We start from the raw sequence: 11526 nt of genomic DNA on the forward strand, positions 1-11526 counted from the left end.
CTTTCCCTAAGTAGACTGTAAATTCTCCTAAGGATTTAGTAAACTTAAGGCATAACTGGACACCAAAAACATGAAAGACACTTTACAAATGCCACCAATGACAATTCTCACCACACAAGGACAGGCAAGGACCTCCCTGGTGGCGCAGTGGTTAAGAATCTGCCTGCCAATGCAGGGGACACGGGTTCGAGCCCTGGTCTGGGAAGACCCCACATGCCACGGAGCAACTAAGCCCATGCGCCACAACTACTGAGCCTGCGCGCCAGAACTACTTAGCCTGCACGCCGCAACTACTGAAGCCCACATGCTACAACTACTGAAGCCCGCACGCCTAGAGCTCGTGCTCCGCAACAAGAGAAGCCACCACGATGAGAAGCCCACGTACCGCAACAAACAGTAGCCCCGGCTTGCTGCAACTGGAAAAGCCCACGCGCAGCAACAAAGACCCAACATAGCCAAAAATATAAATAAATAAATTTATTTTTTAAAAAAAGGACAGGCAAGACATAAACAGACCATGGTGAGCTTCTGAGTGCCCTGCTGACTCCAGAAAGCCAGAGTTACACATAATCGCATCATCCTGTAGGACAGATATGGTTGTGAGAATATATTTAATGCCTTGTTATTAAGAAAGCATTCAAAACAAAGCATTCAAATAACATGTGGAGTAGCAATGTAACAATCCTGTTAAAAACAATGTGTTCAGAATATACAAATATAAAAATCACGTTTCACTCCACCACTTAATTTACCAAGAGTCAAAATATTTTTCTGATCATGCAACAAGAATTTGGTCCTCCAAATTAATTTTATTTTTCAGAACTGTGTTAGGAATAATGTAGTAGGCTTTAGTTACTCTAAGTAGCAAGCTAAGAAACATATAAATGGGGATACAATGGGTCTAAATTTACTAAAATTACCCAAAGCCCAAGGAAAATGTAGCTTTTTCCCTTTAAAAGACTATTACTCAAGGGGCTCCCCTGGTGGCGCAGTGGTTAAGAGTCTGCCTGCCAATGCAGGGGACACGGGTTAGAGCCCTGGTCCGGGAAGATCCCACATGCTGCGGAGCAACTAAGCCCATGTGCCACAACTACTGAGCCTGTGCTCTAGAGCCCGCGAGCCACAACTACTGAGTCTGTGTGCCACAACTACTGAGGCCCGTGTGCCTGGAGCCTGTGCTCCACAACAAGAGAAGCCACCGCCATGAGAAGCCCGTGCACTGCAATGAAGAGTAGCCACCACTCGCTGCAACTAGAGAAAGCCTGCGTACAGCAGCGAAGACCCAACGCAGCCAAAAATAAAAAGAAATTAAATAAATTAAAAAAACAAAATTAAAAAAAGACTATTACTCAAAATTAATCATTTAATTAGTCACCCATTTAATTACCATTTATGAAAAGACTAGTACGTGCCACCTCATTAGGTGATAAACAAGTTGGACAAGATTCGTGCTCTGACGAGCCAATCCCCATGGAGAGATGCAACAGACAATCAAAAAGTAAACGCACAAGATGATTTCAAAACGGTCTAATTCAGAAGGGAGAGCAAAGAAGACTAATTTAGACTGGATGGTCAGGAAAAACTTCACTGAAGAGGAGGCAAACAAAGGAAAGTCTTATTCGTTCACACTAATCCTCAAGTGAAATACCATGAGTTCAATAAGAAACACCAGAAACTGGTGGTTTTGCTATTACCATAGCAGTCACATAAATTATAAGGGACCAAAGAATATAAAATTACCATCATTATGCATTCCCTAAATTTATACATGAGGCATCAATGAGGGTATCTGGAAGTAGGGTGTTGCCACAACAAACACTAAAAACGTGGAAATGGCTTTAGAATTAAGCAATGGGTAGAAGCTGAAAGAATTTTGAGGACCATGATAGAAAAAGCCTAGATTGCCTTGACACGCTGTTAAAAACACAGATGTTAATGGCTCCCCTAGTGAGAGCTCAAAAGAAAGTGAGGAACATGGTAGAGAAAACTAAATACGGTCATGAACAGACTGTTGATAGATATGTGGACTTTACATGTGCTGCTGGTGAGGACTTGGGATGGAAAGGAGGAACATATTATTAGAAACTAGAGGAAAGAGGATCCTTGTTATTTTGTGGCAAAGCATAAGTGAATTATGTCCTGCAGTTATGTGGAAAGCAGAACTTGTAAACTATAAATCTGAATATTTAGACAAGGAGATTTCCAAGCAAATTGTTGAACTCATGGCCTGATTTTTTCTTACCGGTTATACTAAAATGGGAGAGGAAAAGATAAATTAAAAGAGTACCTAATGCGGTGGTGGTGGTCTGATGAATTGGGAGATTGGGATAGACATATATACACTAATATGTATAAAATAGATAACTAATAAGAACCTGCTGTATAAAAAATAAAACTCAAAAAAAAAAAGTACAAAATGAAAGAATGCTGTCAGATCACCATCATACAGGCAAGAAACGGGCTGATAACATTACTCTGCTGCAAACATGTGCTACCTTTGATTGAAAAGGAAGGATGACTTGAAGGGCAGAGTCCAGAGGCCAGAAAGTCAAGCAGAGTCACCAAGATTATTTGTAGGCCTTGAAACCTAAAGTAGTTTGGAAACTGCACAGGACTGAATACTCACTCCTTTTTCTTTCCACTTTCTCCCTTTCTGAACGAGAGTGACTGTAACTGGTAACCTATGCCTGCTCTATCATTGTGCCCTCCTACTGTATTCTAGGAGCAGGTAATGTGTTTTCTAGCTTCACAGGTTCACAGAAAGAAATTTGGTCCCAGTATGGATTATATGGAGAATCTCACCCATATTAGAGTTAGATTCTGAGATCTGGATGAGATTTTGGATGTTGAGTTGACGCTGTAAGGGGATGAGACTTTGGGAGATGTTGGGACAGGATAAGTGCATTTTCCATGAGGGCAGACTAAAGCAGACAGAATAACAGCCCCCAAAGATGCCCATGCCCCCAGTCCCTGGAACCTGTGAGCATGTTATCCTACATGGCAAAGAAACTTTGTGGATGTGATTAAGATAAGGATCCTGAGATGAGTCTGTTATCCTGGATTATCTGGGTGTGCCCAAAGTAATGACAAAGGCCCTTAGAAGTGAAGGAGGGAGACAGGAGAGTAATGCTACATGACAAACACGCCACTAGCCATTGCTAGCTTTGAAGATGAAGAGGCCAGGAGACAATGAAAGCAGGTAGCCTCCAGACCAGGTGTCCCCAACCCCCAGGCCGCAGACCAAGAGCGGTCTGAGGCCTGTCAGGAACCCGGCCGCACAGCAGGAAGTGAACGGCAGGCAAGCCAGTGAAGCTCCACCTGCCGCTCCCCACTGCTCACATTACCGCCTGAATCACGTTCCTGCCGCCCCACAACGCCCATGGAAAAACTGTCTTCAACAAAACCGGTCCCTGGTTCCAAAGAGGTTGGGGACCGCTGCTCTAGACAGAGGTTGGAAAAAACAAATATACGGATTCTCTTCTACAACCTGCAAAAGAAAAGTGGCCCGGCTGACACCTTGATTTTAGCTTGGTGTAACCTTCTGACCTACAGAAATGTAAAGTTAATAAATTGTGCATCGTTTTAAGCCACTAAGTTATGGTAACGAACATTCGTTTTAAAATTATTTTTGCCCCATTTCTGTTAAGATTTTTTTTTTTTTTTTTTTTTTTGCGATATGTGGGCCTCTCATTGTCGTGGCCTTTCTCGTTGTCGGACGCGCAAGCTCAGCGCCCATGGCTCACGGGCCCAGCCGCTCCACGGCATGTGGGATCCTCCCGTACCGGGGCACGAACCCGTATCCCCTGCATCGGCAGGCGGACTCTCAACCACTGCGCCACCAGGGAGGCCCTCTGTTAAGATTTTTAACCCTATTTCTGTTAAAGTTTTTAATTAGTATTTAACAAATTACGACAGAAAGCAGCCTAAGCGCTACAAGATTAGGTGCAGTTGACCTTAGCTCATTCAACTCAAATGCCATCCGGGACCTGAGCTTTACCAATGTCACACTCCGGGAAGTCAGACATCTGGTAACTGCGTGCCAGAACATGTGACCAAGAAATTTATGCGTCCTAGAAATGTGACAGATACATCAGGTCCTCCCATGTGAATCTGTGGTATCTTGAGTTTTCCAAGGCAGAGAGAAATGCATAAGAAAATACAAATTAAGATCGTGGTTGGATACTCAATTTTTGTCTTAAAAATTACAGTGATCTTTTTCAGGTTTGAAAAACAACTTCGACTAAATCCTACAATGTAGGTACTGTATTTCCTATCATTGATAAGTTAACAAGATTCATGCTCTTTATAGCTAAGAGGCCAAAAATAAAGAGTAAAAAAACCTGAGATCTATCCTTACCAAAAGAAATTATTTTAAGGACTGACACTACACTATAACACTATAACAACATAGAAGACCCTCCTCCAATGAATATCCATTGTCATTTTCTTGAATTTATCTAACCTGTCAAATAAATATAACGACTGTGAAAAGTTCTTATAAATATGAAAAAGATTCGTAAACCAAACAACTTACTTTTAGATACTGCGCGCTTACTTTGGTTGTCATTTACTTTTACTGTTCCCTTTTTGTTTATATTCCCATCAATACGGAAAATGGCAAAGTATAAGGTTTATATTCTAGGTAAATCCTAATCCTACACAAGATATTAACATAACTAAGAACTAAATATGCTCGTGACAAAAGGAAAGGGTTGTTATGATGACCTACAAAGATCCTGCCCCTGAAGTCTCACACTAGTGCGGGAAGCAGGCAGGGCATAAAGCTAAATCACACTAGAAACCAGAGTGCAAATGTGCTCTGCCATATGCCAACTATTCGTGTTTGGAGAAGAACGGTGCCCTGAGGAAAAGAGTATGAGGCTAGAGGGAAGCCAGGTCTAGAAGAAAGTTTTTATTCTGCAGGCAATGGAGAAGTCAAGAATGGTTTTCCGAGCAAGGCATTAGCATGATACCTACTACAGGCTAGAGGCAAAGACCAGAAGCAGGAAAGTCTACTGGAACTAGGCTGCCAGAGGCAGAGGAGAACTTGAACTATAAAAGTGAGAAGGAAAAACAAAAGATAGAGAAAAACCAGCACTTTCAAAACATATGTTAACACCACCTGTGGCTTCTAGTAAAGTAATTGCTAATACAAAGTAGGTGAGGGAGAGAGAAGCACATAACCCCTGTAGAAATACCATATCCATTCACTCACTTAAGGAAAGGGGCTTTCTGACATCTAAGATCCTGAGCCAACTCTAAGGAAACGGCTAAAGCAATGCAAAATCAAAAGTTCTGCAATGCCAGAATTTCTCAACTAGGGAAGTCACAGGGCAAGTTTAAAGAAAGCCAAAAAGATGAATGGTTTAGTTTCTCAAATAGCTGGTGGGTGGTAGCAATGTAAAAATATTCACCAAGCAGAAGAGATCCAGTCCCTCACCTCATTTTAAGAAGTTAAAGAGATAAAGGGTATGGATTTGTATTTGTTTGTTTGTTTGTGGGGATGAGTTCAGTGGAGGGAAGGATAATGGGTGGAGGGAAGGATAATGGGAGGAGTGAAGGAGAATACAAGCCCAAAACTTCAAAGTGAAGGGACCTCCCTGGTGGCTCAGTGGTTAAGAATCCGCCTGCCAATGCAGGGGACATGGGTTTGAGCCGCAGTCCGGGAAGATCCCACATGCCGCAAAGCACCTAAGCCCCTGCACCACAACTACTGAGCCTGTGGTCTAGAGCCCGTGAGCCATAACTACTGAGCCCACTTGCCACAACTACTGAAGCCCGCCCACCTAGAGCCCGTGCTCCGCAACGAGAAGCCACTGCAGTGAAAAGCCTGTGCACCACGACGAAGAGTAGCCCTCGTTTGCCGCAACTAGAGAAAGCCCACGCATAGCAACGAAGACCCAATGCAACCATAAATAAATTAATTAAATAAATTTCAAAAACTAGAAAAAGAAACTCCAGAGTGAAATAATTTAAGAACAATTAATTCATAAAAATTTTACTTGTATGTACCCTACCCTCATATATCTTTGAAAATTACTGTAAGATATTTAATAAGTACCCATATGTACAATGTAGTCTCACTGAAACAACAACCTAGGCCTAATGCTATACCCTTAAAAGGATAAGTTGTAACATCCTCAAAGATATAACAATAAATGTTTTCTTTTGAGACAATCAGCCATATACAATGGAAAGAAAACTTTAATTATTAAAATAAGTTTCATTATTTAGGATTATTATTCTAACACTAAAGCCTGAACGCTAAACCTTTAGAACCACTCAAACCCTGACCTGACTTCCTTTAGGTCAAGGATTAGACTAGGTCCTCTTTTTTTTTTTTAAGGCCTAATTCACTGCTCCTAATAAGGATAGTGAAATATCTGAGTTAAAAAAAAAAAATATATATATATATATATATATATATACACACAATATATATATATATACACATATAGTATATATACACATATATGTATAAAATAGACATCCAGTGCCCAAATCTTTGTATGTGTCTTATACCCGAATCTCTCAACCCAAATGTCTAAAATGACAACACATGCCTTAAGAAAAATGAAATTCAATGAACTATTTACTATACCATCTTAAATGTGCTGAATACCTTAAATGAAAAAAAAAATCATTTGATTAGAAAAAAATAAGTGAAGAGGAGGAAAATCTGATGTAAACAGAATTGACATTGGTTATAGGTTACCTAGAGACCATTTTACATTTCACATTTCAACTGATTCAGTTGCCATGTTTTACATGGACTGATTTCGCTGAGCTCCTTACACGTATAACTTTAAACCTCCAAAAAGGAACCAAAGGTCAACCCTCCACTGCTAAAGTCAAACTAGGAAAAAGAAAAATGTTTTCAAACATTCCAAGAATAAGCCAACATTCTGTTTATAGGAACTAGAATGCTGGAACTCTGGGCAAAAGGGTAGAGCAGAATGGGAGTAAGACAGACAAAGAGGAGGAGTGCTGGGCCAACAAGACAGGGATGCTGTGACGGGAATTTCTACAGAGAAAAGGGGTAGGGAACAGCAAGAGACTAAAGCTAGAAAAGAGAGCTGAAGAAATTCAGTTACCTGAAGATTTTTAAATCACTGTGAAAGCTTTCTAATGTTATTGGTATGGAGAAACAAAAATTGCCTAACTTCTGAAAATCGCAACTCTGCTACACCTTTCTCACGGCTCTCACTATAGTTCGCGGTAGAGATGCAACTTTGGGTTCTACGTTACACATTGAAGTATATTTAATTGTTAGTCTAGAACAGTGATTCTCAGTCAAGATTAAATTTTGCCCCCAGGGGACGTTTGGGGGATATCTGGAGACTTTTCTGGGTCACGAGTGGAGGGGGGCTGCTCCTGGCATCTAAAAGGTGGGTGCCAAAGATTCTGCTTAACATCCTACAATGCACAAGACAGCCCGCACAACAAAGAATTATTCCACCCAAAACATCAACAGTGCTGAAGTTGAGAAACACTGATCTCTTCTGAATATAAGCAAAAGCTAACTTGTCGGACCTTGATCCTAGGCCATCTCTCTCTAACAGACATCTATTTAAAGCATAAAACACCAGAGGACTCATTTTCCAATGCTTTAAACATGGTGGATGGCTGGCTCAAACTCAGAGTCACACAACACACTGAAATAATATAACAGAGCAGGAGTGCAGAAACTGCAGGAAAAGAACTTTTCAACCCTTTTTCCATTTTTGTCGCAAGCACATTGAATTCGGAAGAGGAGGACCTACACGTTTCCATACAAAGGTGTGTCTCTTCTGTGCTCAATACGCTAAAATACACTGACTTCCTCAAAAGACAATATTTCTCATTAATGTAAAAACCTAAGTAAACAGTATTAACTGAGAAAGATTTACGTTGGGGCGCGGGGGTGCAGAAAACCACCAGGTCTTTAAAATGCAAAGTTATTTCACAGTTACTTGCAGAATGACTCAGATCATTATTACTTTTAGTCATGCCAAGTTTGCTGCTTCTAAGCCTACTAGTAATGGAGAAAAAACCCACCATTTTTCCTGCAGTCATTAAACCAATGAAACAGAAGCTTACCGAAAACAGGTTTGTGTGATAGTATTTGTTTTATTGTAACTGTTACAAAAATAAAAGCAGTCGCTGGGAGTGCAAATAAAGATTCTGAGAAATCTTTCACCTACTTCACTGCCTACAGGGTGTGTGTTTGGGGGGTGTGGGGATGCAAACAAAAGAAAACCCTAACTCGCACATCAACAAATCTTAAGCTGCAAGTATTTTCCTAATGCATCCCTTAATCAAAATCCTGGCTTACTCCTTTTACGTTCCCTCCCTTCAAACAACTGCAAAAGACCTCCACAGAGCGTTTCACCAGGAGAACAATACTAAGAACAAATAAAAGCCTTGCGTGTACCTGGCAAATCTCATTCATCTGAAGCCGTGGCAGCAGAGAAGAGAATCCTGTTGTCCAATGTGACCCACTCACACCTTTCACAACGGTTTTCACCGCTCGAGTATCATTTTGAAGCCAGTGTTACCTAACTTTGATGCTTTCCATGTCCCCACCGTAATAAAAATCCAGCGTCCAGCATAGCCTACTTCCTTACGCAAGATAAATATAATCAGTGCTCGCCTAACACTTACTGAGTCGCCACAGGAAGTTCAACAGAAAGACACAATTCAACCCTACAGAGACCCCACAAAAGGTGCACTGATTTCACAAAACGTGGCACTCGTGACATGAGGAAACCACAACCGCGATACGACACCTTGTAGGAAGGGTTTTCGCGCGGGGGAGGGGTGGAGGGTGGGATGTGCTTTTAATTCCTTGTAGCCAGTGCCCTTTCATCTTCACAAAGCTGAGCTAACTTCAGAGAAAAGGGGTTCCTCGCGATCCGCTCCTCGGCTCCTGGCGGGATCCACACCGAGGCACGCGAGTGAAGCCCCTGCTCCGCCGCGGGCGAGTTCCCCCCAGCCAACGGAACAGAGAGGAAGGGGACCGGGGAGAGGGGCACCCGCCTCGGCTCTGTGCCGCGCCGCACAAGCTCACGCTCCGAAAGCATCCTCGGGCGCTACAAGACGAGCCCTCCGCCGCTTTGGCACGTCCCCTCCGGGCTTCCCAGTGCCGAGGAGCCCGCGCCCAGCACACCCGCCAGACTCGCTGGCCCCAGGCCCGCTGGGGGGCCCCGCCCGCCAACCCGGCCCGGCCGCCCTTACCAAGCAGCAGCAGCTTGACCTCGCGCGCCGCCTTCTCGCCATCCTCGCGGAGGTTCCGGTCGATCATCTTACTCCGCTCCACCGCCGCCTTGTCCTCGGCGCTCAGCGTACAGCCCATTGTGCCAGGAGCGAGAGCTGGCCGCCGCTCCCTTCAAGTCCGGCGCGCTGCCTTGAAACACAGGTGAATTCTTTCTTCCTGAATGCCGGCGTTCGAATTCCTCCCCAAGCCGGCCACGCCACCCCCACTCACTTCCGAAACGGACCTAAGGAAGCGCTGTCTGCAAAGGAGCTAGCAGCACCGCGCGGCTCTTGCCTACGGCCGGGATCCGCGCCTCGCCTCCCTCCGCGGCCCCGAAGTCTAGCGTTTCCAGGCTCTGGGTACAGCTACCGGTGGCCTCCTGCTGGTGGCCGCGCCGCAACCTCTAGAAGCCCGGCGCTGCTTGGCGTCCGCGCGCCGCCGCGGCCCCGCCCCTGCTCGCCCCTCCCGCCGCCCCGCGACCACTCCCAGAGCGCGCGCCCGAACACGAGCCCTTGGACATCACCCCCTCGGATGGGTGCGCGCGCCCACGCTGCCGCGGCCGCCGGCGCCCCACAGCCCCAGAGGGCCGGCGACCGCGCGCGCCCTTGGGGAGCGCCCCCGGAAGGCCGAACGTCGCGGCGAGGTCCCCTACCTTGCGTCCTCCGCTGGAGTGTGATAATTTCTTCCCGTTTACTCACACCCAGGGATGTGTTCGGACCTGCCCCTTAGGGGTGCGGGTGGGAGAGCTGCCAAAGTTGGAAACCGAAAAAAGCCAGTCCTGGGCGTTTGAGCATGCCCAGCTCGGGCAGGCGCGCAAGGGTTTTCCAAATGTAAACGCGTGTCAGCTGGCCTTCAGGGATGAGGGAAATAGAGGGAGCTGGGGCCGGGAATGGAACTGTGGAGAAAGCAGAGAGGGTAAAGTGGGGAACAGAAAAGTCTGGGGACGATAGGAGGTCAACTTTCTTCCGCTTTTTTCTTTTTCCCTTCTCTTCTCCTTCCATCCACTCTCACGTCCCTTTCCACAAGCAAAGAACATTTTGAAGGATATCCTCAAACCTGAGAAAATGTAAGATAAAGAATCAAAGAGCATATTTTTTTTCTCCTATCCATGCAATTTTATGTGCCATAAATTTTATTCAGAAAGTCTTTTCCATACTGTGTCCATTCATCCCACTTTCAAAATTATCCACAAAATGTCCAAGGATTGCCAAAATGATGGGATACTCTACAGCATTAAAAGTTATATTATAGAATAATATTTAGTGATACAGGAGAGATATTTATATTTTAAATGAAATAGAATTTTTAAAGCAGTGGTAAAAGTACGATAAATTTTTTCTTAAATAACAGATATATGTTGATAGTTATTTGAAAGAACGCCACTTAACATTAGAAGAGACCATAATCGTCACTTAGCCCAACCTCTCCATACTACGCAGATTTCACAGCTGCTACCTATTCCCTCCTGCCACAGATTCAGACATATTCCTGGCTTACATGTTTTCATTGACTGAGAATTCAGAAATGCAGGGGCATCAAAGTCTACTGCTAGGGCTTCCCTGGTGGCACAGTGGTTGCAAATCCGCCTGCCGATGCAGGGGACGCGGGTTCGTGCCCCGGTCCGGGAAGATCCCACATGCCGTGGGGCGGCTGGGCCCCTGAGCCACGGCCGCTGAGGCTGCGCGTCCGGAGCCTGTGCTCCGCAACGAGAGAGGCCACAACAGTGAGAGGCCCCAAAAAAGGTCTACTGCTAGATTGCTCTCTGATATTTCTTACTTGCATTAAACAAAATCAACCCTTAAAAGACTGAAACAATAGAAACGTTTTATTTTCTCTACAGTACCAGGGTAATTATATTTTCGAATGGATAAGCTTTAAAAAGGAGCATATTTTTAAATAAGACCAAACAACACACCCACACAAACAAATCTCCACACCTTAACTGACCTCCTCTGGGGCGACATGGAAGCTTCCAGGCCAAGTTCTGAACCAATATTTATGACCATGTTAGTAAATCATAAGCCACTGGGCATGTCATTCCTTATTGCAGGCCTTGGCTTCCTTACCCATGAAATGAGATGGAGTTGATCCTTACCATCCTCCATCCTTCCAGCTCTACCTGGTCTGGGGGAAATAGCTTCTGTGGACCTTGGAGGCATTTCACCCAGCACGGTATGAATGAGCATAGGTTTAAGGTCTGGTCTCTCTCGGTCACTTGTACGACTACACATTTCCCTTATAGACATCGCAGGAAATGTTGACTGATTATAAGATGGGGTTGGTAGCAAAGA

The 11526-nt window shown here is 44.4% G+C and overlaps 1 protein-coding gene across 2 annotated transcripts in view; it reads right to left on the reverse strand.

Annotated features, from left to right (window-relative positions):
* The window catches only part of GNAI1 (G protein subunit alpha i1), a 90457-nt gene extending 80458 nt beyond the window's left edge, over positions 1-9999 (reverse strand). Inside the window, exons 1-2 of one of the 2 annotated variants that reach the window (XM_007467041.1) lie at positions 9888-9999; positions 9217-9381 (exon numbers count right to left, since the gene is read on the reverse strand). In XM_007467041.1, the coding sequence (XP_007467103.1) occupies positions 9217-9334 (118 nt within the window). In that variant the 5' untranslated portion in view covers positions 9335-9381; positions 9888-9999. Of the gene's footprint in view, positions 1-9216; positions 9666-9887 lie in introns of those variants that run through there. The other variant, XM_007467040.1, reaches the window with a different exon arrangement.
* Between the last annotated feature and the right edge of the window lie 1527 nt (positions 10000-11526).

Source organism: Lipotes vexillifer, unplaced genomic scaffold (genome assembly GCF_000442215.2).
Source record: "Lipotes vexillifer unplaced genomic scaffold, Lipotes_vexillifer_v1.1 scaffold247, whole genome shotgun sequence".
NCBI classification, from domain to species: Eukaryota; Metazoa; Chordata; class Mammalia; order Artiodactyla; family Lipotidae; genus Lipotes; species Lipotes vexillifer.